Here is a 25,447-nt window from a genome sequence, read left to right as displayed (position 1 = left end):
CGCATTCCCAGCTGCAGGGTGGGCTCTGGGCCTGGGAGGCCACAGGAGATGAGGGGCTGGGCTGGAGCAGGGCGAGGGGGCATGTGAGCTCCCCAGCCCATCACCCTGGGGCTGCATCCAGCCCAGCACAGGGCTCCCCAAAATGGGGTGCAGGAAACAGCTTTCTGGGGGCAATGCTGAGAGCACAGCCTGGATTTTGGGGGACATAAGGAGGACATGAGAGGCATCCTCCAAGGACCAAGGGGCTGCAGGAGCCATGCAAAACAGCAGAGCTGCTGCTGGACACTGGCAAGTGGTATTAATGCTGATGAATTAGGCACATATTTGGAGAAGGAGAGCCAGGAACCCCCAGCATGCCGCTGCTGGGGAGGGGGGAGGATCCATCTCCCGTTGTTCCCAGATGAGGATGGATGGCTTTTGAGGAGATGCTTCAGCTCGGGGCAAAGCTGGTGATGTGCACGATGTGAGGAGCCAGGAAAGGGCTGGGGGCTTTTAAATGTGTCGTCATCTTCCCCCCCAAGGAACACAGTTCCCCAGGCAGCTGGGGCCATCAGGGTGACCCCATCTGTGAGCCTGCCCTCGAAGCCATCCTCCAGGGTGGCCGCCAGGACAAGGGGGTGCAAGGGGTGCACATCCCCTCTCCGTGCCCTGCTCTGGGGTCTGAGTGCCCTCCTGGGGAAAGGCTTTTCCTGCTAATGGGATGTCCCTGGGTACCACCTGTGCTGCAGCCTCTTCCCATCCTAGGGCTCCCTGATGAGCCGGGCTGCAGCTTCCCAAGCCCAGACGAATTTGGGCCGCTGGCACCTTGTGACTGAGGTGTCCCAGGTCCAAGCACCACTTGTGCCTTCTGGAACCTGTGTGCAAAAATAACCCCCCCACTCCAGCCAGGGAAATTTATGGGGCCAGAGCTCTGGCCAGGCTGAATCCTGCCCCATGTCCCTTCCACATGGATTTAGTGCTGGCATCTGTGTCCCCTCCCCTCGCCCAGAGGACGTGGCCAGGAGTCCCCACTGCTGACAGCCCCCTGCCCAGGTCCAGGAGGGGCGGCAGGGTGGGACGTGCCTGCTCGCCTTCCTTGCTGCGCGATCAGAGGGTCCCGTGTCTGGCTGTACCTGGGTGGGAGCCTGGTGCCAGGTCAGGTCAGCACAGATTGTCAGGGGACAGCTGGGAGGGCTGGGATTCTTGTGGGAGGCACAAATCCTCCCTGGAAACAGGCCACCATGGGAGGATGTCCCGGGTGAGGGGGGACAGCACATCAGCACCCTGGACGTGCCAGTACCCCAGGCTCAGCTGGGATGCTGAAGGATGCTGCTGTGCTGCGGGGAGATCCAGAACAGCCCCAAGCCCCACAGCACACACACCCCCCCCCCGCAAGCCACGGCCTTGCAGAGTTGTGACATGCAATGCTCACGGGGCAGCTCAGCCTCCTGGGTGTTTGCTGGTGCTGGTATTATGTTCTGGGGAGGGGGGGATGCAGGGTGCAGGGGACAGATCGCAGGGAAAGAAGTGTCCCCACTCTGCCCCGCAGCATCCCTTCCATCACTCGGGTCTCCCCAAACCCAGCTGAGTGATGGCATGGGAGCAGGTGGGGAAGTAGCCGAACTGGGGCAGCTGCCACCCGCACACGTCAGCCCCAGGGGGCTATTTCAGGGCCTGAGCTCAGCACCGGCAGCCAGCAGAGCTCAGGCCACATTCCTGGCCCTCTGGCACGCAGAGGGCCGCAGTCCCAACGAGGGGTGGTTTGGGGGGTCAGCGTACTGGGGGATTACCCACCTGCACCCCCTCCTGCTGCCCTGCCCAGGGATATTTTCAGCTGGCTGCAGGAATGGGGCCAGGAGCACAAAGCCCCAGGGGCAGGTGCTGCACTGGAGCCCAGCCAGCCCCCAAATCCCTCAGCAACAAAATCCTCCCTGGCCCCCAGCAGCACCTGCAAGGACTGCACATGGCTGGCAGAAGGGGTCCGGCCAGCTGAGTGCCGCTCCTGGACATGCCTTGAATAGTTTCCATGCTGTATAAGCACCCGCACTGTGCTTCTCCACCACCACCAAGGAGGGCTGGCGGTCCCCTCACACAGTCTGCAGTGGGGTCTGCGGCACCCCTGCCCACCAGCCCTACTCCTTGGGGCCACCCTGCACCGTCCCAGTGCCCCGGGTCAACCTAGCAGACCCAAACTTTGAGATGCTGGCCACACCCTTGGGTTGCAACCCCTCCATCGACATGTGCACAGAGAAAGCAGAAAATCCTTTTTTATTGATGAAGGCATCTTTCCAAGGAGCCATCCGCATCCCCCTACCGCACCCTAGAGCCTCAGGGAGAACTGGCTTCCTTCTATGTGTAACAGGGGATGCTTAAAGTATCAAAATAGTGAGAGAAGCCTCAGCAAGTGCAAGGGGAGGGATGGGGTCTTGGAGCTGTGGAGGGGTGAGGAGTTCCGGGCCCCTGGGCAGGCGCTGGGCTGCAGGCAGTTAGTGGGGATGACGTGAACAAGGAGATAAATGAACTTTGAAAGCTGCAGGCTCAATACTACAGAAATTTAGAAGTTATAAAAAATACTGAAAAATCTTGGAAAACGATGCAGGCACTTGGGAAAGAGAAGGAGGAGGGCAGAGAGGCAGGGTCCCCAGAAAAGGGGACAAGGCGGGGGAGAGCAGCTCTGGGGCGAAGCTATCTCACACCAGCCCTGAGCAGAGGCACTGCGGTGGTGAGCCCGGGCCTCCAGTGAGAAGCCCAGGCTGGAGAGGATGCTCTGGAGTGTCTCAGTGCCTCCTGGGGATGCTGCAGAGGAAGAGGGGTGGGCGATTCAGCCAGCAGTAAGGCAACAGAAGTGAAAAGCGGCTCTGTGCAAGAGCATAGCAAAGGAAGGTGCAGAGCAGCGTACAAGATAGGGCAAGACACCAGCCTCCCCCTCTCCTGCCTGGAGGAGGGAGAAGAAAGGAACGAGAGAAGGAATGACAAAGGCACAAGAAAAATTCTGAAAGGTCTGGAGGGCCGGGCCCCACCACAGGAGGGAGCTCTATGTCCCCGCAACTGGGGCTGGCAGCGGGGGCACCCTGAGCCGGTCCAGGACAGGCTCCCACTCCTGGCAGCCCCCTACAGGGGTGCTGGTTGGGCCCTGGCATGAGTGTGTGGGAAGGCGGGCTAGGTGGCGAAGCGGAGATGCTGGTGTGGTACCTGCTCGGGGCAGTGCTGCGCGGTGTCTGGGTTAGTCCTGGTGCGCTGGTGCAGGCAGGGCTCTGGTCTACCCGAGGCAGCCCGGCATTGCTCGAGGTGGGGTGTCTTAAATAGGAACTGTCGGCAGCAGTCTGTGCAGTGAATGGCAGGAGGGCTCTGCCCGGGCACAGAGCGGTGGCGTGGGGCTCAGTTCTGCTCCTCCTCCCGCAGCTCGGAGGGCAGGAACTTGTACTGCTGCTGCCGGATCATAGCCAGCTTCTTGCGTGCCTCCTCCAGCTCCCGCTCCTTGCGCAGCATCTCCTCCTGGGCTGCAATGATCTGCCAAGGGAACGCAGTGAGATGTCTCGGTAGCCTGTGGCAGTGATAGACGGAGCACACCTTGCTCTGCGCCCTCCCATCCCCTCCCATCTCATGGTCCCAGAGCAGTCCTTGCATCCCAGACCATGCTCCTTGGGAGACATGGGAGAGTGCAATGCGCCCTGCAGGCAGGTCTCACATCCAGGAGGCAGAGATGGAACCTGTGCCACCCCACACTGGGCTGCACCCATCCCTTACGCAATGCTCTGCCCTTCGCACGCACCCTGGACGCTGGGATGGCACAGGTGTCACACCAAGAAGGCAGGGTGTTACACTCTTAGGACATCAGGACGAGCATGTTCACTGGCTGTGCCCGCAGCTACAAGCAGCAGGAAGATCACAAAGCCCAGCTGGGTGGGATGGGTGCCATTTCCCTGTCTGCAGCATTGTTTTGAGGCTCTTTGGGGATGTACTCTGTGTTGGTGGATGGTAGGACATGGCTGTAGTGGTGGCAGCCAGAGCTCCCCCTGCCCCACTGGAGCAGCCCCACTCCTCACCTGTGCAATTCCCCCTACCATCTTCTCCTTCACCACCACAGTCTCATCATGGTCCTGAAAGGCAGCTGCCTTCTGCGCTGCCTTCACCAGATTATCTGATGCTCTCTTCACGGCGTTGCCGGCGGCCTGGAACGGGAAAGAGGTGGGGGAACAGCATCCTAAGCCTGAGGCACAACCGCTGCCTTGACGGGGGAAGCCCTGTCCCAGCAGGGCAGGAGAGGTGGCCGGGCAAGGTGGGAGCTGCAGGCAGAGCTCCCTGAGGATGGCTTGCTGCCAGCAGCGCTGCTCATGACCATTTCAGGCACTGCTGCTCCCAGTCAGGCTCCTGTGGCTCTTCCCTCACTCTGCTCCCTTCTGAGCAGCGGGGCAGGAACTTCAGGGCAGCCTGGCTGACCTGTCCCAGCCTTTGCCCTGAGGTGCCACCCCCAAGGTCCCACTGGGATCCTTGTGTTAACCCCCAGCATGTGGGCATTAACCTCCATGCCATGGACACAGAGGGTTAATCTCCTATGTCAAAATATGTCCCCAGACATTAATGCCAAGGATTTGGTGAACACATTTCAGGCATTCCCAAGCCAGACCATCAGCCCTGAATGCCCCCGGCTCAGCAACCCCAGCCTGGTGGACAGGAGCGCAGAATTATGCACGCATGCAGCTAACTGAGGTCCAAGCTACATGGAGCCTGCATCCAAGTGAACCACTGACAGTATGCAGGCAGGGAGCACAACCTTGTGGAGATGCTTCCTCTGTGCCATGGCCTCATCCCACGGTCCCACATGCCCCCCCTCACCACCACCCACCCTTCAAGCACCCACATGGGTGTTCAGGAGCCTGGAGGAGGCAGCTGGGGCTCAAGGGCAGCCTGGGACTCACCTGGAGCCTCTTCATGGCCTCCGAGTCATGGTCAGCCTTCACCTTGCAGGCCACCAGGAGCTGTGCCGTGGAGGCAGCCACCTGCTTGGCTGACGAGATGAGCTTCTCCTCACTGGCGTGGCCCTGCACTGCCGCATTGGCGGCTTCACACAGGTTGTTGGTAGCAGCAGCCACCATGCGTGCCTGCAGCAAGAGTGTCAGAGGGGTGTGGGAGCCTCCCAGGAGAGGGTCCCAGGGAGGACATAGGGCTTGGGATGGGAACAATCAATCAGCTTCCATGCCATATCCCAGCTGGTGGGAGAGGGAGCAAGCAGTGGGGATGCCTCCTCCATGGAGGAGAAGCACAAGGGCAGCGCATCCTCCTTTTTGGAGCAGGAACAAGGGGAGATGTCCCCTGCCCCACAGGCACTATGCGACCTTGATACTCACGGCTGAAATGAGTCCCTGGGACCACTGCCCATCATCCACTGCGTTGGCTGGGATGGCTCCCACCTGTGAGGCAGGAGAGGACTAGTGAAGCACAAGGGCTGCGGGCAGCCACTGGAGAAGGGAGGGAGCCCACCACAGCCCTAGATCCACCTGCCTGTTCTGTGAAAGTTCTGCATCTTGCCAACTTCATCCCTGGGGTCCCTGCTAGAACATCCCACCCACCTTCACCTCGATGTCTCTGAGCAAGCCCACCTCCAAGGGGTCAGCCCAGGACCCCACAAACCGTGCACACAGTGCTTTGGCACTGACTCACACGCTGCTCCTTTCTTTCCCCCTCCCAGCCTTACCTTTCCTTGGGCCACTAATTCTCGCTGGGCTGCTGAGGCTGCCTTCACCAGGGCACTTGTAGCTGCCGCAATAGATTTGGCAGCTTCCAGGATCTGCTCCTCAAAGTCCAGGCTCTCATCTGCTTGCTGTACACAAAAACAGGAGCGTGAGTCCTACACGGGGCTGCCAGGAAGGTGGCAGGGGGCTGAGGGGGGCACACGTAGAGCTGGGGACAGGAGTGATGGCTGTGGGACCCAGGAGGGAAGGGGCTGCCCCAGAGGGGGTTCAGGTGGGGCTCAGCACCCCGTGCTACCTTAGGCTTGGCCCTTGGCTTCAGCTGCTCCAGCTTCTTAGCTGCAGCCTCAATGGCAGCCGCTGCCCCCAGCAGCTCGTTCTCAGCAATGACCGTGGGATCTTCTGGGTCAACCCACTCCATCCCTAGAGAAGACAGAAACCAAAACAGGTTAAAGCCACATACAGCTTCATTTCTGACCCACCCTACCACCTCCCATCAGCTGCTGAGCCCCAGGCTCTAATCCCAGCCCTAGATGCTGTCCCGGAGGTGGACGGAGCCATGGAACTCACCTTTCATGGCTTCAGCTGCTTGGATGAGCTCAGTGACAGAGCTGGCCACCCGCTTGGAGTACCCGGCCAGCTGCTGCTTCAGCTCGTGGGTTGGCTTCTGCAGGATCTGGGGGAAAGGAACAGGCCTAAGCACCTTAGGGAGATCACGAAGCAGAGGGTGGACCCTACCTGGCAGCTCCTTCTGACCCTGTTTTGCCCCTCACCCCCAGAATTCGTCTGCCTGAAAAAGTGCCACCAGTCCCACCTGGGGCCCGTGGCACCAGCAGCCACCCATTTCAGGCTGCTGCTGGTGCCACTGCAAAACAAGGGGACCCCGTAAGTCCATTTGAGGTGCTCCCCCCACAGAAAGAGAGCAGGAACCCCCCACCCCCTGTGAGCATGTATTGGTCACTGTTTGCCATCCTGTCTCGAGCGACGCTGGCTGGTCTCCTCCTGCATGGGGACAGGACGATCTTTTCCTTTTCCTTGGCCCTGTTCAGTCCACGGCTTCTGGGACATCTTGCAGCACCGAGGTCCTCAGTTCAAGTCAGGGTCCTTCCAGCACTCAGCAGCTGCCCCCCAGGATCTCCTTTTCTCCCCCCCTCAAAGCACTTCAAGCTCCAGAAAGCCATCCCCCCTCACCCTTCCCCTTTCCGAGATTCATCTGCAAACACAAGCTGGGCATGGAAGGACCCTGGAGCCAGGTCCCAGCCCCTGCAGGGATACGTCCCCTTCCCAGAAGATCCCCCCTGCAGCTGGGATGGAGGGCAGGCATGCACACACCACAGCACACCAGAGGCCACACATCAGCTTGAGCAGGGATGAGTACAGGCACAGACGGTGGGGTCCTGCCCCAAACCACGTAGGCACAGTGCCACCCCAGCGCCGGGCTGGGCACACGGACACGCTGCTCGTGCTGAGGTTAGACACTGGCAGGCACACCAAGTGTCAACTTACTCACCAGCTGATGGGGGAGGATGGAGAGGAAAGAGAAGAAGGCAGTGAACGCCCTGGCAGAGACACGCGGGCAATGGGGACGCGCATGAGGTGGGGTGAAGGAGGTGAGATGGAGAGGTGGGGAGGAAGGCTCGGAGGTCCCAGGCCCTGCTACCATCACCACTTCATACTTCAGCCCTGCATAATTCCCGATGGACAGGCTCCTGAGGCTCCCAGGGCTGGAGGAGGCACCCGCACCCAGAGCGGCTCTCCTCCTCACCCCGCTTGGCACCCTGAACTCTTTAACTGCAGTTCTCAGCCAGCATTTCTCTGCTTTTGGTGATGGAGACCTATTGTTACCAAATACCAAGTCCCCACGGAGGTTCAAATTCCTTCCCCTCCCTAGTGAAATACGCTGCTGGCTTACTCTTTTGCTGGGAGCCAAGTTTTCCATCCTGAGACAAATAACTCTCTTGAACTCTAACCACTCCTGCTCGCACACTGAGGCACTTCCCAAAGGGACAGATCCAGCATACATACAGCAACAGTCTTCGCTGCTGCTGGGGGGTAAGGCAGTATCCTGTCCATAACCTTCCCTTCTACATCCCTCAATGTGGGGCAGGGCTCAGCGCTGCAGACTGCCCCATCAGCACCTCCTCATCCCTTCTGCTCGCTGCCTTCCAGGAACCTGCTGCCCTCCCATAGATGTGACCTCTGTGCTGGCTTCCTGCATTCACAGACCAGAGTGCTGCAGAGTCTGGAGGGTTCCTGACTTTATTTGGGACTTGTGTGGGGCCATCCCAGCAAAGTCATGGCAGTTGCATATGGCAGGGAGCCCCCAAGCTGACAGCAATGGCCAATTTGCCCTCGTGAGCACGTCTGGACAAAAAGCTGTATTAATAAGTCTATCATCTGCTCTGACAAGATTTTTTAAATTGCTAAATGGTCTCTTTCTAGAGGCCATAAGCTTACTAAGATGTACCTCCAGTGAATATTTCATGGGATGGACTGCATGTATGATATTCAGGAGACATTGCATGACAGCTGGAAGGTTACACCCAAAATGCAGTGGAATAGCATGCTTCTGCAAGTAGTCTGACCTTGGGCACTGCCACAGTATGTCATTAGCCCAATCATCTGTTAACAACAGGTCATCCAGAGAATTTCACCTAGCATTTCAGTCTTGGCTGCGATGACTTATGTGTGGCTAAAGCATCTTCCAGAAAGACATTTGATCTAGATGCAGAGAATGAAAAACTCACTGCTCTTTGTAACTGTATCCCAATGGTTACGTCTTTCAGATAAAACCATCCTTTGATTTCCCCCATCTGGCTTCAATTTCTAGCCCTTGGGTCCTGCCTGCCTCCCTCTTTGTTCTTAATCCCCTTTTAACCAACCTAGTGAAATCGTGCTGCATAACTGACCCCATGCTTGCTCTTTTTCCTTGCTTCAGATCCAGGGCTATCATCAGATCTACAGGCACATGTTTTGTGCATCCTTGCAGCAGGATCAGCTCTTACAATCTTGCCAAGAACGCAAACCACTGGAAGCACTTCACTGAATCCTTTCTTCCCATCTCTTGGTTAATCCAGCCTTAATTCACTTCATATGAACTATGCTGATCTTGTAGGACAGCTAATTAAAGCAGCCAACTGAAGTACTTGGGAGGACTAAGCTGGAGGAAGACTAGATCAAAAGAGTGCAGCTGGCCTTCACAGTCAACACCTCTGCCACTGCAGGCACTGCCTGTCTCGCACACTCTTGTGTAAGCTCAATGAGCTCTGTTTTCACACTGGCTAAGTTTCTCACTCCCACTACTCATAATGGAAGTTGCTTCAGGATTCTGTTCCTGTGTTGTGAATTTCCAGCCTCTGTTTATGGCCGGTTAATCTCCATCTGTTGTTACCCAAATACTTTTCTTCAGAGCTTGTTGATCACTCTGACATCTGCTTCTGTAAGTAATTATAGGCAACCCTCCCATCCCTTCTCACCTTGCCTGCCTAAGCAATCAGGGAACACGGGAGGTGCTCCTTTCCTGTATGGGACCATCATGGGGATGGAGGTGAGCCACACGCTAGGTACAGGGGCAAGGAAGGGGAGAGGAATCTGGCACCTGCTTTTTCAAGATGATTTTGACATCAAATGTCTAGGTCAGGTCAAAGCAACTTTAACAGCCCTAGCCCAGAGCACTGCAGCAATGAAGAGCTGTGCAGTCTCAAGGCAGCCAGCAGGTCTCTCTTTTATGTCAGGACCTGAAGGACAGGCAGCACGACCTGCGTGCCCGTGGCCACCACACGTTACCTCCTCCCCTGCACTCAGCCCCATGGCAGGGCTCACCTTGGGTGCTTCAGGGACAGGCAGTAAGGGGGAGCACACTAAAAGACCTCAGAGGGAAGAGCTGCAGAGCCCATAAGAAGTTGGGGATCTGGGGAGCACCCTGGTATCTATGGGCGGCCTCAGCAAACTATGGGAATGGGGCTGGGGACACTCACCACCAGCACGTGCTCCAGCAGCTCCAGGTAGCCACCAGCACATTCCCTGCCGAAGCGCAGCGCCCACTGCTGCACGTCTGCGCTCACCTCCGGGTGGGAGGCAGCCTCCTGGAACCCAGAGATAGCGATTCGCATCCAGACGCCTCTCCTGCCACATTGGGGCTCGTGGAGGGCACCCGCTTGTCCCCCCAAACCTGTGCCAGCCCCCTTTCCCCCGCCCACCCACGCGGCACCTTGCAGGCGCGCAGCATGTCCGCGATGGCACAGCGGCTCAGATTGGCCGTAGTGATGACATCCTCCTGCCGACATGAGTTGCCAGCAGCCACAGCTTTGGCCGTGGCCATTGTGATGCCTTTCGTCATTCGGATGAAGTCCTCTGGGGTTGAGACCTGGGCAGGAGGCACTGGGGAGGAGAAGACCTGAGAATAGAGTCAGGGGTGAGGCGCAGGGCAGCAGGAGGGCAGGAGGCCAGCTGCAATGCTGTGGCTGTACTCACCGCCAGCTCTTGGCGAATGTGCTCTATCGTGGCCTCCAGCGCCCGCATCCCTTTTGTGGCCTCGTCCTCGACAGCCTTCACCGTCTTCAGCAAGGAAGTGATGTTGGTGACCATCACCTGTGGAAGGGAGAACAGAACTGGGAAAAAGCCCCAAGAAAGCTCTGGAACGCTGCCAGCACCTGTCCCTCCCTTTGTGGTTTGGTCCCAAACTGTCCCTTCTCCATACTCCACCTCATTTTGATCTCCCACTTTGTGTTGTGCCCTACCTTTTATGTGTCCCCTTGCCCTGACTACCTCCCAGTTGTCCTCCTATCCCCAGAAAGGCACAGAAGCACCTTCCTGCTTTTTCTAACCCTCCTGCCCCATTCCTTTCTCCCCATTGCGCCCCAGTGCAGACCTTGGCAGAGTTCTTCAGCTGGTAGACAGCAGGGTCATCCCCAGCTTTGCCAGCAGCTGCTTTGGTGGCACTGATCAGGTCCCCAAGTGCCTTGGCCACATCCTTCACAGCATTGATCAGAACCACCTGGGAAGAGCAAGACCAGGGTCATGGCTTGCTGTGGTCACACTCAGGCTGTAGGTGGTGTGGCCCAGCAGCAGAAAATTAGGGCACCCCGGAACATGCCATATACATGGAGTTCAAATCAGCCAGTTCTGCTAGCAGGCAAAGCTCAGCCAGTGTTCTCCAAGACATGCAGAGTCCAGCCCAGAGCACCAGATGACCTTTCACCCTCAGCTCCAACCCCTTCACGCAAGCTATGAGCAGCCTCTGTTCACCCCAGACACCCCATCCTACCTGAGTCTCTGGGTCTTCAGATCCCAGACTGGCAGCACCCAGCTTCACCACCTCTGCCAGGTGGGTGATGGTGGTCATGGAGGACTGGGCAGCCTGGGCTAGCTTCTCTTGGTTGGCCGTGGCATTCTGCACCAGCACTTTGGTGTCCTCCACCAGTGCCTTGGCTATCTTCAAGATGCCCTCCCTGGTGAGAAGAAGGGAGTCAGAGAGGATGCAGCCCTGCAGAGGTGTGCATGCACAAGGTGCTAAGGAATGACAGACAAGCGTCTGCCTCTACGTGCACATGTGCTCCTTGCTCCCTGCCTTTCATCTGTATGAGCTGGAGGGGGAAACAGCCAGCATGACCCGAACTTGCAGGTCTCCTTGGAGCTGGTCCACAACTTACAAAGATGCAAGACAGCGGGACAGAGCCTGCCCCTCCTATCCTCAGCTGAGCAGGGGCTGGCCAAGGTGTTGTATCCCTCACCCTGGTACCTGTGGTCAGCAAAGGTTTCCGAGTTCTCCCGATTGAGGGTCCCTGCTGTGGCAAACATGATGGTGGTGTCGAGGTCAGCGATGATGCCAGAGATGGCGCTGGCAGCAGTGATACAGGCTTGCGTCCCGCGGTTTCCAGCCTGCAGGGCTGCCAGTACATGGGACACCTGCATGGTACGAGCAGGGTGACTGAGGGAGGCAGAGCAGGCTCATGCAATCCCCACCACACACCTCTGACACCTCCCCAGGACAAATCAATCCAAGGAGGGGTCTCAGGAATTGTATGGTCTGGACACCCCTCCTTAGCTTCCATTTATTTTTATCTCATACCTATCATGCTTGGGGGTGCAGGAGACATTGGATTCTGCTACTTTCCAAACAAATAAGGCTAGCACCTTATCAGAATGTTACAGCTCATTCCTTCTGTAAGCGCTAAATTCAATTTCTGCACTTTGGCAAGCACTCATAAGAGAGTAAGTTTCCTGATGGAAAGTAAGGTTGGAAAGAAAGAACCTACAGGAGGCCCTGGGCATGCAGATATGTGCCAGACAGTATGAACCAGTGTTTGTTTTGCCTTTGTAATCTTGCTTGCAAGCATTGCAGCTCTACCCTTATCAGTTGGATTTTTTAAACCATTTTTTGTATGTTATTAATCAGTGTGCTTTTTAGACTGGCTGATGGGCAGGATGCTTTCCATTGTGCTAGCAGAAGGTGCTGGGGATACTGATCACCTAGCATGAGCTGCAGGCTTACTAGGGACGCAGCAAATGCTACGCATACCTCTGCAATGGCTGATTTAGAGAGCCCTGGGCTGCCACCAGGGTGTGGAACAGTCTTCCTTGGCAGGCCATTACCAGCACTTCAGCAGGTAGCACCCGGCCACTGCAGTTACCCATCACAGCGCAAGTTGTTGTTATGGTGCCAGGAAGGGAACCCATCCCATGCCCCATCAGCTGAATTGTGCCAGGGCAAGCATGGCCGAGAGAGCAGACAGAGCCCAGCAGGGCAACAAGAGAACCCAAGGTGGAGGCTCAAAGGGCACGTGGCTGAATCTGGCATTCCTCCCAGCACCTGCCTCCTCTCTCCTGTTACCTGCTCCGGGACCCTTGGGGCAGCTCACCTTCTCGGAGATCTTGCACGCGCTCTCTATAAGCTCCTTCTTGGTGTAGGCATCGTTGGAGCTACACTGCAGGGCTCCAGCCTTGGTCACCAGGGCGGCGCAGCCACGACCCAGCTCCTGCACCTGGCGCTTGATGTGGGAGCTGATCTGGAGGCGTGAGAGAGCCTGAAGGGAACTAACCCCTGCACCCATCATACCTGATGGGACACACCAGCCACCCCACCCGGCTCCTCTCCACCGACCCTCTCACCTCCTCGTTCTCAGCGGTGAGCACCGCTGGCTTGGCCTCTTGTGCCAGCTGCCCGTAGTCGTTGGTCAGCTGGTTGGCCAGTATGCCCAGCTCGTCCGGGTTGGTGGTGGATTTGGTGACCTGCCAATGGAAGAAGAGCAGGGCTCAGGTGGGCCCTATGGTGGGACAGGCAAGCAAGGAGGACAGCTGCCCTGCCTGGGTGAGACTGCAGCACCACTTTTTGCTTCCTGTCTCGAGCGGGGGTGAATAGGAGAGCAGTGGCAGCCTTGCTGGCCCCTGCACCCACCATCTCCTGCACAGTCACTGCAATAGCCTTGGCCGTCTTCACCATCGTGGTCTGGTAGTCCACAAAGGTCCCCTCTGGCTCGCCCACTGGCCCCTCATCCAACTGCAAGAGAACATCAGGAGAGTTTGGCTCCAGCCCCTGCCCAGAGACACTCCTTGACTACAGCACGGCAAGAGACTTGTGCTTCCCTGCCTGGGGTTTTGCCCACTACGGCCCTGGGCACTCCCTCCCCAGACTGGCCCCCAGAACTCCAATGGGGAAAGATCTGAACATCTTCCTGCATCTCTCCCTGCCTCTTTGGTTGCTCAAGTGCAGTGCCTCTCCTTCCCAAGCAGGACTCAGAGCCGGCATCCCAAGGAAGACAAGAAATGACAAAGTCCCATACAGGGTTTGACTCTGACTTCTCCTTTCCCTCAGCCCCAGCCCTCTCTGTGTTCTCCTCACCTGGTTGATGGCCTGGGTGATGGAGTCCACCATGCCCCCGACAACACCCGCAGCGCTGGCTGCCTCGTTCAGTGTGGTGGTCAGGTCCTCCACAGCCTCCTTCATCATCTGCACAGCTTCTTCCAGAGCCTCCTGTGTGTGGGCAGCTTGCTGCAAGGAGGAGATGGAGTGAGAGAAGGAAGCTGCCCCCCCAGCAGGGACACCAGACATTTGCTATGGGTTTTGGTGCCCAGCACGCATGTATGACATGTGACACATGTCTGAGGCTCACACTGTCGCCACATGCACCTCCTGCTCACCTTGGGGTTCCCACCAGCCTCCTTGGCGGTGTACAACATCTGCAGGGCAGATTCAGCCAGCGTTTTGGTCTGGTCCAGGAGGTTCATCTGCTGCTGGTGGTTGGGTGTCTGGGAGGCAGCACCGATAGCTGCCAAAATGAGCGGCTCAAAGTACTGAGCCATCTGGGACACCTAGGGAAGAGCAGTGTCAGTGCCAGCAGCTCCTAGCACAGGCTGGTCAGAACCTCTCCTCCTGATGTGGACTCCTCCATACGCCCGGTGCCTGAACACCCTCTCCCCATCCCTCCCCTCCCATTACCTTGTGTCCCAGCTGCGAGGCCTCAGCCCGCGCTGCACTGGCCGTGGGCTCAATCAGGTTGTTGATCTCCTGCACAGCTGTGATCATCTGGTTGTGTAAAGCCTGTTGCAAAGAGAGTGCATGGCATGAGGCTGCGGCAAGGCTGGCCTCACTGAGCTCTGCTAAAGAGGAGTTAACCTGCCCCCATTAAGCAGGGCTCCAAAGTGCTGATTTCATCGCTAAACAAGCTCTGGCTCTAAGGGCTGTGTGACCAGACAGCCCTTCCCAGGTGCAGCACAGCCCTGCTCTGTTTCACTGAGATGGACTTGCAGCAGGGACACAAAGCTTGGAACAAGGCTGCTCTATCCAGCACTTGGCTGGACGGATGCAGGCCTCCTGCTAAAGACCCAAGGAGGGTTACCAAAGCCCTGTGTGAAAGCGGAGGAAGCCAGCAGGGGCTCCAGAAAAGGATGCTGCCCCCCACTTACCTCCTGGGAGATGCCTTCTCGAGGGGCCAGCTGCTGGCTGATGGCTTCAAGGGAGGCCTGGTCTACCTCCCGCATACACCTGTTCAGGACGTTGATGGCCTTATCGCACTCCCGCTGTCCAGGAGCTTTGTCCCTGCATGACAGATGGATTAGCATCGTGCCAGGCTTGCCTGGTACTACGCCACCCCTTTACCACACAACTCGACTGGTGCCGGTGAGGGGCAAGACCCCTCTCCTCAAGCAATCTGGTGTTAGAGCCAGGCACCACAGTCCCACCAGCCCATGCTCACCAGCATGTGTCTCCCATCAAACCATTTCAGTGCTGCAAGAAGGACAGCACCTTCCATCCCATCCCTTGCCTGCAGCAGCCAAGGAGAACAGGAGCAAGATGAGCCAAAACATCATCTTGGAATGAGCCGAACCGGGGGTACTGGTCAGTGGGGGCTCCGGCCAAGCACACCAGACTGGCTGAGAGGGTCCTAGCCTGCCCTCACCTCATATTGGTGATCAGCTTCTTGATGGAGTCCGAGACGGTGCGAGAGTGGCTGGCCAACACCGACCACTGCAGTGGGTCCTTGGGGTTGACGGCCAAGGAGCGGGCAGTCTGAATGAGGCCGGCAGAGCTCTCCAGCATGGTCTTGGCGGATGAGACGATGGGCTCCATGGTTCTGCATCCCTGTGCAGGGAGATGGTGGCCCAGTGACATGGATGGACAGGCATGCATGGGAAGTTACCTCTTCTCCTCACCCAGGAGCAGTCTCTTGATGCCCAACGCTCGCTGCTGCCTCCTCATTGCACCCTCCAGACATCAGCTCTGCTCTGGATCCCATCCCACGCTCCGCAGGGACTGGCGCTGAGGCATGCAGCTCCTCCCCACCCTGCAGCAGCTCCCACCACAGGCAGGCCACCCCTCCCTGCCCCAGCGGCACCCCACCTCAGGACTGATCTGGGCAGGAACGGTGGCAAACTCTGGGTTGGAGGCGAAGGCTGTCAGGTTGTCCACGGCCTCTATCAGAGGAGCCGTGGCTGCGCGGCACCGCTCCCGGTTCTCCTCGTTGAAGGTGCTGTCCAGGGCCTGGCGTGCAGGAGAGAGCGAGCAGTTATCCAGTCCTGAGCATGGCCCACATCCCACCTACCCTCCCATCTCTACTCTGCCTGCCTCTGCAGGGCCACCCGTGCTGCCCCAACGCACCTTGATGGTCTTCACCAGGTTGGCGGTGCTGTTGGCCACCTCCTTGGCCGACTGGACAAACTGCCGCTTGGCAACAGGGTTGGCGGTGCAGGAGGAGGCCAGGCGGCACGTGTTGCACAGGGCCGAGGTGTGCTTAGCCACGATGGTGGCTGCTGACAGCACCTGTGGAGAAGAGCAGATCGAAGCAGGACCCACAGCATCTCCCCACTCTTGCAACACTCCCTTTTAGGCAAGAAAATGCCCATCATGGTGCCCCACCTCATACTCACCTGTGACTGCGTGCAGGCAGGGTCCACCAGGTTCTGGCAGGCCATCTGGATGGCTTGGTTAGCTCTGGCAAACTGAGTGGGGTCTACCAAGCCCTGCTGTCCAGCCTGGCTGTTGGGATCAGAAACTCCCACCAGGTAGGCAGCCTGCGAGCACAAGAGAAGCAGTGAGGGCTTGTGCCAGGGCAGAGGCAGGAGAGGGCTCCTAGCACCAGGCATGATGCATGGGGATGGGACCAAGCGCATCTCACCTGGGCTGCTGCCTCTGTGAGCCCACAGAGAGCTTTGGAGGCGGCGCTGATGGACTCCCCGAACTCAGGCAGTTTGCTGTTTTTGGCGTTCTGGGAGATGCCAGCCATGGACTCACCCAGCACCTGCAGGATACACAACCACCAGCTGGAGACCACCTCCCACCCGGTGCTCCAGCCTCAGAGCTCACTGTGCTCCACCAGCCAAGCGTCTAATCCAGAGGAAGACACTCACCTTGGAGTTCTCCATGACGCTGTCCAGGCAGTTGAAGTAGGACATGTCATTGACAGCCTGGGTGGGGTTCTCCAACAGCTCCTTCACCGTCTAGAGAGACACGGGTGTCATGTCGAGGGGAAGGGTTTGCACTCTCCACATCCCACACCTTGCACTCACAGCTCCTTTTTGCTCTCTCCTGCCTCTTATGGCACAGAGGAGCTGCTCCTCCCCCCACCCCAGACATCTCAGCACCCAGCCAAGTCCAAGCCCCTGGCCTCCAATTCTCACCTCCAGCTCCCTCAGGGCATTGTCACACTCTTTCTGTCCTGGCGCCTGCTGGGTGCACATGGTGATCAGCTGGTTAATGCTGTCAGTCACGGCCCTGCCAGGACAGGGGAGAGACATGCCTGGATCAGTGCCAACTTCACCGCCCAGAGCTACCACTATTGCAAACACCTTAACCTGGCTGTGGGACATGTCCTGGTGTAGGAAATGGGCAGAGGTTCTGGCTGGAGGACATTCCTACCTGCCCAAGGGTCTGTCTCTTCTGATAAGACTGCGACAGAGCAGCAAGGTCAGGATGACGTTAGATAAATGGTCTCAGGACAGCCCCATAGCAAGCTGAGCTCCATGGAGGCAAACACCAGGACTCGTGAAGTTGCAGACCCAGTACAAACTTTGGCACTTGCCCACCTCCCTCCATGCAACCTGAGCAGTTCCTCCTACCGTGCAGCCGCTGCCAGCTGATTCTTGAGGTTGGGGGCTGTGGGGTCAGCAGAAAGCGCCTTTGCTGCCAGTAGCAGCTTGCTGGAGGACATGGAGATACTCTTCAAGTTTGACACCACCTGCACCTGGTCTTCCTTGTTCTGCAAGGAGCCAAGAAGAGTCACCTACAGCAGGTTCCCGAGCTCCATGCCCACCCTGGGTTTCTCTGGTGGTTTCCAGGCTGCGCCAGTTCCCTTCACTCAACTCATCTACTGGCCATCAGCAGCAAGTGTTTGGTGACAATGATCACTGAATACAATCCACTTCCTCCCCTGCTCTTGCTATTTTGCCCATCTCCAGACTCCATCTCACCAATGGTGTTAGCCACAGCTGCTCACAGCAGTCTCCAAACCACTGCTCATGGTTGGATGCCTTTCCCGGCACTCAATAGCCTCCCACAATAATTGGGACTGCCAAATGGGTGTTCACTCTCACCGGGCACAGGCTGGCCATCTCCACTCCCGCTTGCAGGAACTCATTGAAGTCCTGTCCAAATTTGCCTGAGGACTTGGCCAGGTCCTGGGGGGTGCCCCGTGATGCCTGCACCAGCTCGTTGGCAGACTGGTTGAGTCCTGCTGCTGCCCGGTTCAGCTGGCTCTGTGCCTTCTGGAAGGTCTTGGTGCTGTGAGGGAACTGGAGGCAGGGAGGGGGTCAGGAGCAGCAGAGGAAATGTGGGAGCTGGTGGGTGAAGGTCCAGCACCCTCACACACCTGGGGACATGCTGGAGAGCATCCAGCACAGCCGGTTCCCCCTTAGCCCTGGGCTGAGCTCACCGAATCCACCAGCAGCCTCTTGCTTGCCTCTCCCACCATGCGAATGGCAGCATCCATGTCCCGCTGCCCGGGCAGGCAGTTCACACAGCAGTTCAGCGCTTGCGACACCACCTTGGCCACCTGCAGAGGATGAGAGTGGCGGCTGTCTTTCAGCCATCCCCGGCAGGCTGCCCCCAGCCTGCAGCCACCCCATGGGCCCCAGTCCCACCTGGACCAGGCACTGCTGGCTGTCGGGGTCTCCGGGTTTGGCCACCGCTTTTCGCGCCTCCTTGATGAGGTTGTTGGCCTTATCCATGACGTTGCTGGCACACTCCAGAATGGCACCCTGCGCCTGTGGGTCGGAGGTGTTGGCCGCCACACCATGGGCAGCCTGGCTGAGCGAGCGCAGCGCCTGGGCCACTTCCCGGGCAGCAATGCCTGCCGTGGGGGAGAGCGGTCAGTCAGCAAGAGCCTGGCCCCTTGCCGGGGCCCAGCTGAGGCCTGACAGCCAATACCTGTGTAGTTCTCATTGCCCTGGGCCACCTCGCCCAGGAGGTGAGCAATGGCAGAGGTGACGGCCTTGGTGCTGTTCCCCAGGTCCTGGGCGCACTTCTCCATCTGCAGGGCGACCGGCGAGCAGGGGTTGCACCTCGCCCAGCCAGCCCCCAAAACCCTGTGCCTGCTGCCCTGTGTGCCCTCACCGTCTCTCCTGGCAGAGGCTTGAGCTTGCCATCCCTGGTGGCCGCCTTGGCCTCTTGAAGGTCCCTCTCCAGGCTCTGTACCAGGCCCAGTGCTGAGTTGATCTCCAGGGGCCCACAGACCTCCTGTGCCTGTGTCAGGGAGAAGGAAGAGCGGCTTTGCAGGGAGCTTGGCCCACAAGGAGGGCTGTCCCCACCTGCCGGCCCTCCGCACTGGGCAGCCGCCAGCCTCTCACCTTCTGTGCGGCCGTGCGGAGCTCGGCCAGGGCCGCAGCCAGGTTCTTGGCGCACTGGCTGAGCTGCATGGCGGAGGCCTGGTCGGTGATGGTGGGCACTGTGGCCTTGGCTACGGCTACCATCTTCCCACCGGGCTGTCAAAAGAAGGAATGAGACAGGGCAGCACGCAGTTGTCTCCTAGCTGCCTACGGCTGGCAGCAGGTTTGGGGGTACCTGCAGGAAGTTCTGGCTGGCGGCAATGAGAGCCAGCTGGGCGCTGGGGCTGTCCAGCTGCGACTGGCTTCTTCGCACGCCCTGCACCAGAATGGGGATCTGATCCGCCACCACCTGCGACCAGAGGAGAGGAGGGTCACTGTGGGCACAGACTGTGCAGGTCCCTCCGGTGAAGGTCCCACCTCCAGCCATGCAGGCTCTGGGTGCCGAACCTGTCCTCCCTGCTGCCTGCAGCATGGCCACCTGCAGATCTGACTGCTAGTAGCTGTGGAGAGGGACTCTTTGTCAGGGAGTGTAGCAATAAGACAACAGCTTTAAATTAAGGGAGGGTAAATTTAGATTAGATATAAGGAAGAAATTCTTCACTCTGAAGGTGGTGAGGCACTGGAACAGGCTGCCCAGAGAAGCTGTGGATGCCCCATCGTTGGAAGTGCTCAAGGCCAGGATGGGACTTTGGGCAACCTGGTCTGGTGGGAGGTGTCCCTGCCCATGGCAGGGAGTTGGAACTAGATGGTCTTTAAGGTCCCTCCCAACCCAAACCATTCTGTGATTCTCTGATCCCAGGACCATTGATCAAATGATCAGAGAGAGTCAGACATGAACCTAGCCACTCGAAAGCCTTCTTGCAGGCATCCTCCCCAGAACCCAGTGCTCTGTAACAAATCCTGGAAACATCCTTAACTCATTTACAGATACCACGCCCTACTAATATTTTGCTCAATATGCTGCATGACACTAAGTCAAGTTTAAAAACCTTTAAAAAGCCCTCACACTGTATTTGCCGGAATAACTGTTCTCCTTAAAATAAGGCAGCTCAGCACAAACACGCTAAATGGGAACATAAACTACAATTCTCACAGCAGTTTTTCCCACCATTTTGCTCAGAGGCCTGCAGGCACCCAGACCCACCGGGAGTGGGGAAGTGCCGGGACAGGGGCCCATGCCCCCCTGTGCCCCTTACCTTGCAGCTCTGCACCAGCTGCTGCTGCACGACAGGGTTCTTGTTGGAGGCAGCAGCATGCTGTGTGGCAGCGATGGTCTGGGTGGCGGAGGCAGCCGCTTGCTTGGCCGCATGCTGCCAGGGGAAGGCAGGGGTCAGCCGTGGGGACAGCGTGGCTTGGAAGCCCCCCACTGCAGACCAGGGTCCTTCTCCCCTCTAAGCTTCTCCTGCTGTGCCTCTGCCTGCCACAGCATCACCAGCACCTCTGGTGCTGGAGATCAAGTTCAGCACCGCAAGGCAACACAGTGTGAACATGGAAAAGGGGGATGCTGCTCAGATATTGTGATGACAGCAGGGAGCAGTGGACAAGTTTCTACTGGATGCAGCATGGAAACGTAAACTGTACAAAAGGGACATCATCTCTCCAGAAAGCATTGGGATTCAGACTCCTGGCTAGGAGCAGCTCACATACCGTCCTTGGTCCCGCTCTGCCTCCCCTGCCCAGTGCTCACCTCCAGCTTGTGCACCAGCTTCTTCTTGATGGCGTTCTGAGCTGCAGCATTGGTGGCCATGCGGAGCCCCTCTGCTGCCTCCCGCAGCCGCTGCTGCTGCTCCTCACTGTCCGGGTGGGCTGCAGCTCCCTGGGCAAAGCAGGAAAGCCATTTCACCTTCACGTGACCCCAAATCTCCCTCATCCTCCTGCCAGCAGCTGCTGTGCTTGCTCATCAGCTCAGTGCAGGACCTCCCTCTGAAACCGTGCACCTCACCCTGGAGCTGTGCAGAGCATGGAAAGCAGCCTCTCTGCTCCAGCAGCTCCTCCTGTGCGCCACGAACCTTTGCAGCCTCCACCATCTTGGCAGTGGTGTCGGTCAGGATCTTGGCTGCGCTCAGCAGCTTGTGCGAGTTCTCCAGGTCTGTCTCTCCCTCTGCGTCGGCTTTGATGGCGTTGACGAGGTCGGAGGTGGCCTGAGCCAGAATACGAGCCTGCCGCACCATTTCCCCTGGGACAGAAAGGAAGGGTGGCCGTCAGCAAGTCCCAGGGGCTCCCTGATACCTCCCCGCTCCACCACACCAGCCTCCTGTCCTTGGTGCAAGCCCCAGGCACAAGACCACAGCAAAGGCACAGCAAACAGGCATGGAAGCACGACCCCAGAGAGGCTGCTCCATCTACCTGTGCTCCTTCAAGCCCCCTACCCACTATGCTCTTCCCCAAGTGCCACCAACTGCTCGCTCTCACCTGCATCGCCCATGGAGTTGAATATGTTCTCGGTGACATTGAGGATGGTGTCGGTGGCCTGGTCGTAGCGCCCGATGGGCTGCCCGCCCATGGCGTGCTGCTTGATGTGCTGCAGCAGGTCATTTAGGGCCTGGGTGACAGTGGTGGCTGCCACCCTCACCTGCTTCAGCAGCTGGTCATCTCTGGTGGCTGCCTTGGAGGCCTCCACACAGCCCTCTGCTGACTTAGCCACCAACTTGCCGGCCTCAATCAGCTGCTCCTGGCACACTGGGGAGCTGATGGTGGGAGCCACGACCTGCAGGGGAAGACAAAGCCCAGGCAGCTGCTACCATGCAGCTCCTGTTCTCCACCCAGCAGCCCACAGCCCAGACGACCACTGTCCCCAGCCTCCAAAGAGGAGAGAAACCACAACTTCTGGTCCCAAACCCAGTGGGGCGAGGGTTGGTGCCGCTTACCTTGGTACAGGCCACCAGCTGGGAGGTAGAGAGGGCGCACTGCGTAGCAGCCGCGATCACCTGCGCCTGCAGCGCTGAGTCCTCCGTTTTCTGAGCCACGTTCTTGGCTTTGAGTACCAGCGCTGCGGCGGCGTTGGCCACGGCCTTGGCCAGCTGCATGAGCATGTCCTGCGGGGATGGAGAAGGTCAGTGCAGGAGCCACCACGGAGCCAGGCATGGCCACTTGCACAGCTCTCGTGAAATATTCAGCAGGGAAACATGATCTCAGGGGGCCTTTCTGCCACCTCAGCCTTGCACTGAACTCCTGGAGCAGCTTGTGCGGCTGGCAACACCTCAAGCACATCCCTACAGTGTGCCACAGCCTGCGATGCGGCAGCTCCTGGTACCAGGACACTGCCCTGGCTAAAATCACCTCCAGGAGCAGCTCGGACAACCTTCAGCATCACCTGTGACACTGCCACAGGAACAACTTGCGCTGCATCCCTGATGGTACTGCAGCAAGAACCTGCGTCGAGGCACCGTGCTGCTGGGATGCCCTGCCAGCAGGCAGCAGGCAGCTTTCCTCAGAGGATGCCCGAACCGACAACACACTGCAGCCATCAGGATTTGCCCTCATGTCATGCTGCTGGCATCCACCAGCAGCAGTGCTAGACAGCAAGCACTTGGGGCACCGAGTGCGAGGCAGGGAGTTCGGACAAGGCGCTGTGCCCAGGGCACAGCTCCCCAGCTGCTGCACGGGCACCCTCCCACTGCAGACAGGAGCTAAACTGCTGCCAAGCCCCAGTTCTCCTTCTGAGGGCGTGCTTGCAGAGCGTAAATGAGGCAAAACCACCACCAGGCTCTTGAGCAAGTTCTAAAGCTGCACCCTGCTACTACAGCGAAGCCTCTGGCTACCAAGCAGAAATGTCACACTGCCCCCTCACCTTCTGCAAGCAAAGGCTGCTCCTGCTGCCATCTATCACCCTTCCAGCCAGGACAACAGTCTGAGAGCACATGCACTGAGCTCAGGAGCCCTCAGTTCCCAAAAGCACAGCAGCTGCCCAAGGCAGAGAAGCAGCCCCCCAGCAGAGGACCCCAGAGGAAGGAAGCAGATATACTTGGGTCTGGTGGCGGAGGGGCAGGCTGCCCTGCACATCGTCCTCCGGTTCCTACATCTGCCCCTTGGCCACACTGCCCTCCACCAGCTGCATGAGGCGGGATTGCCAGGTCTGCAGTGGGGGCTCTGCAGGCTGGAGCTGCCTTATTGGCTCTCTCTCCAGGCTTTTCTACTCATATTGAGGCCATGTGGCCACGGTAAACAGAAACCTCTCATTTCGGGAGCCTGTTTTGCTAGGGCTGGCTCCCTCTCCCAGCACTGTCTGCTGCCTCCCTTGTGCTGGGAACAGCAGTCATGGAAAACCAGTGTGGCTGGAGGTCAGCTCAGCAAGAAAAAAAAACATGAGGCTTCAGCTGCCTCAGTTCCCTGCTCTGGGCAGCCTCACAGACCTGGGCACAAGATGACAGCTGGAGCACAGCAGAGACCTGAGTGCATGGACTTCAGAGAGCTGATTACGAGAAAAGCAGATTTTCCACAAGAGCCCTTCTCCAAAGAGTTCATCTGACTGTCCCCAGAGGAGCAGCCCTCACATCCAAGAGGGGCAGACACCACCAAGCCATGCCTACAGCTCCCTTTTACCATCTTTGGGTCAGAGGCAGACAGGATCCAAGCACGCCAGCTTTCTGGTATCTACATGAGAACCCACAAGATAAGAGGCGTTATACGACAGTGGCTCTAAGGATGAGGATGGGAATTGGCCTGTCCCCTCCATTGGCAAAGTCACTGTGCACGGGCCAAGCTTCAGCACGGACCTCTCCTGCCGGCAGAAGGTCCCCACGGGGTGCTCCTGTGCAAGGCAGAAGGTTTTTTCGAGCACGTGCCCCTGTGCGCAGCTAGGCCCACCCACCTGGAATCGAGGGTCAGTGTCACTCTCCCCGATCTGCTGCAGCAGCTCCCCGCTGGTCTGGCCCACGAGGCCAGCAGCCTGCAGGAGATTCTGGTGGGGCTACAAGGAAGGAGGCAAAAACAATCATGGGTTTTGAGCAAGCCCCAAACCAAGCTGTTCCCCTGGCTCCCACCTATTCTATCTCAGCTCCCCACACTCAGCCCCACAGCCCCATGTCCCTCCTGTCCATCTCGCACCTCGGCGCTGGCAGGCTGTGCCGTTTTCAGCAAGTCTGAGATGGCACTGGCCAGGTTCTTGGCTGCCTGCAGAAGCTGCCGTCCATTCCCTCCCTCATCCTCCATCAGTGCAGCCAGCAACTTCACACCCTTGGACATCTCAGTCAGGTTAGAAGATATGGTGGTGACGGCACAGCCCACGGCTGTGTAGTCCGTATCTGCTGGGTCCCCTGCACAGGAAGGAGATGAGATGTGGGGACAGGATACATTCAGTGACACCCTAAGAACACCCCTGCACCTGGAATTGATGCGATTCTTCCTGTAAGCACTTGGAGAAGCCCCCTGGCTCCCAAGTCTGAAAAATGGTCACATTGTTTGGGAAGGACAGCATGGGAAAGGAGAGTTGGACCACGCTGTGGCCGTGACCACAGCTGGGACTGGACAACACTCTCCTGGTTTAGAGGAAGACAGGTCAGCAGCCATGGCAGGGGAAGGATGGGAAGCAGCCTGCGCACTGACAGGGATGTTTGGGGGTTGAAAGGCAGGGAGTGCTACTGACTCTTCAGGCACGTCAGGAGCAGTCTGGGCTCAGTTAGCTCTGGTTGAGCCAAACTGCCTCCCTCCAGTCTCCAATGGAGGGTAGGAACCTTGATCTTCATCCAAAAGCCGGAGAAGAGAAACTAAGCCTATTCCAGGGATGGAGCATGACTTTGTCCAAGCCCTCCACCTACCTGTGGTGAGGTTGACCACCGAGGCTGTGCCAGCAGTGATAGCATCCACCTGGGAGTGGATCTCATGCTTGGACTCATCCATCTTGTTTTTGCGCCAAGCTTTGGAAGCCTGAAATGGGGAGAACGGGCTCAGGAGGTGGAGGTGGTGGTGGGGAGCCACAGTGAGGTGCAAGAACGAGGAGACAAGAAGGGAAGGAAGAGCGGTTACCACCCAAAACTCCTCAGCTCATCCTAAAGATGCAAGCCTATAAGAGCAAGGCCCCCATGACCAAGCATCCCTTCCACTCCTGTGCCTGGGGCTGGACACAACCCCACCTCAGCAGGGAGCAGATCTTCCTGGGAGCTGCTGACACCTCTGGGACAGCAGCCAGCCTCGTCTACCCTCCCAGTGGGGGTCCCCCAGCCCAGACAGCCCAGCACCCCTTTTCCCCAGGCACTCACAGCATCCTGCCCAAGGGGTGGCAAGGTCTCAAAGTCATCCAGGGTGGCCTGGGCTGCGTTCACAGCCTGCATGCTAGAGTTGATGGTACCTGTCAGCGCCTGCTGGGCTGAAGTCTGCAATGCAAGGACAGAGTGAGGTACGCTAGGGAAAGCACTCTGGGAAGGTGCTGCCATAAAAGGGGGGCAGCCAGCCAGAAAGGGGTTTCCCCTCCATGCCCCCCACTGGGAAATGCCCCATCCTACCGCAAAGTGGCTGCCCAGGGCAGGTGCTAGAGAACCTAGCAGGTAACCAGCTCTCTGGGAGCAGGGAGCAAAGACTGGGGG

At 58.3% G+C, this 25,447-nt stretch overlaps 1 protein-coding gene across 6 annotated transcripts in view; it reads right to left on the bottom strand.

Moving 5' to 3' along the window:
- Positions 1-2,232: 2,232 nt before the first annotated feature.
- The window catches only part of LOC310888625 (talin-1-like), a 34,659-nt gene continuing 11,444 nt past the window's right edge, over positions 2,233-25,447 (bottom strand). For 5 of the 6 annotated variants that reach the window (XM_083815512.1, XM_083815513.1, XM_083815511.1 and 2 more), the window contains 44 exons: positions 25,124-25,237; positions 24,683-24,791; positions 23,973-24,181; positions 23,737-23,835; positions 21,794-21,961; positions 21,339-21,633; positions 20,936-21,102; positions 20,614-20,742; positions 20,123-20,236; positions 19,162-19,275; positions 18,948-19,082; positions 18,715-18,843; positions 18,529-18,631; positions 18,243-18,451; positions 18,035-18,154; positions 17,697-17,894; positions 17,223-17,362; positions 16,785-16,878; positions 16,515-16,604; positions 16,283-16,405; positions 16,035-16,178; positions 15,766-15,927; positions 15,508-15,648; positions 15,068-15,249; positions 14,574-14,706; positions 14,107-14,208; positions 13,809-13,979; positions 13,510-13,659; positions 13,066-13,167; positions 12,780-12,899; positions 12,530-12,694; positions 11,410-11,576; positions 10,936-11,119; positions 10,540-10,665; positions 10,143-10,259; positions 9,880-10,065; positions 9,647-9,754; positions 6,240-6,345; positions 5,968-6,092; positions 5,675-5,800; positions 5,328-5,390; positions 4,899-5,081; positions 4,026-4,151; positions 2,233-3,489 (listed from right to left, as the gene is read on the bottom strand). In XM_083815512.1, coding sequence (XP_083671638.1) covers positions 3,358-3,489; positions 4,026-4,151; positions 4,899-5,081; positions 5,328-5,390; positions 5,675-5,800; positions 5,968-6,092; positions 6,240-6,345; positions 9,647-9,754; positions 9,880-10,065; positions 10,143-10,259; positions 10,540-10,665; positions 10,936-11,119; positions 11,410-11,576; positions 12,530-12,694; positions 12,780-12,899; positions 13,066-13,167; positions 13,510-13,659; positions 13,809-13,979; positions 14,107-14,208; positions 14,574-14,706; positions 15,068-15,249; positions 15,508-15,648; positions 15,766-15,927; positions 16,035-16,178; positions 16,283-16,405; positions 16,515-16,604; positions 16,785-16,878; positions 17,223-17,362; positions 17,697-17,894; positions 18,035-18,154; positions 18,243-18,451; positions 18,529-18,631; positions 18,715-18,843; positions 18,948-19,082; positions 19,162-19,275; positions 20,123-20,236; positions 20,614-20,742; positions 20,936-21,102; positions 21,339-21,633; positions 21,794-21,961; positions 23,737-23,835; positions 23,973-24,181; positions 24,683-24,791; positions 25,124-25,237 — 6,180 coding nt within the window. In that variant the 3' untranslated portion in view covers positions 2,233-3,357. The remainder of the gene's footprint in view (positions 3,490-4,025; positions 4,152-4,898; positions 5,082-5,327; positions 5,391-5,674; positions 5,801-5,967; positions 6,093-6,239; positions 6,346-9,646; positions 9,755-9,879; positions 10,066-10,142; positions 10,260-10,539; positions 10,666-10,935; positions 11,120-11,409; positions 11,577-12,529; positions 12,695-12,779; positions 12,900-13,065; positions 13,168-13,509; positions 13,660-13,808; positions 13,980-14,106; positions 14,209-14,573; positions 14,707-15,067; positions 15,250-15,507; positions 15,649-15,765; positions 15,928-16,034; positions 16,179-16,282; positions 16,406-16,514; positions 16,605-16,784; positions 16,879-17,222; positions 17,363-17,696; positions 17,895-18,034; positions 18,155-18,242; positions 18,452-18,528; positions 18,632-18,714; positions 18,844-18,947; positions 19,083-19,161; positions 19,276-20,122; positions 20,237-20,613; positions 20,743-20,935; positions 21,103-21,338; positions 21,634-21,793; positions 21,962-23,736; positions 23,836-23,972; positions 24,182-24,682; positions 24,792-25,123; positions 25,238-25,447) is intronic. The other variant, XM_083815515.1, reaches the window with a different exon arrangement.

This window comes from Anser anser, assembly GCF_964211835.1.
Source record: "Anser anser genome assembly, chromosome: W".
NCBI classification, from domain to species: Eukaryota; Metazoa; Chordata; class Aves; order Anseriformes; family Anatidae; genus Anser; species Anser anser.
Note: the sequence above shows the minus strand (reverse complement) of the source record. Positions and strands in the feature narration are given on the sequence as shown.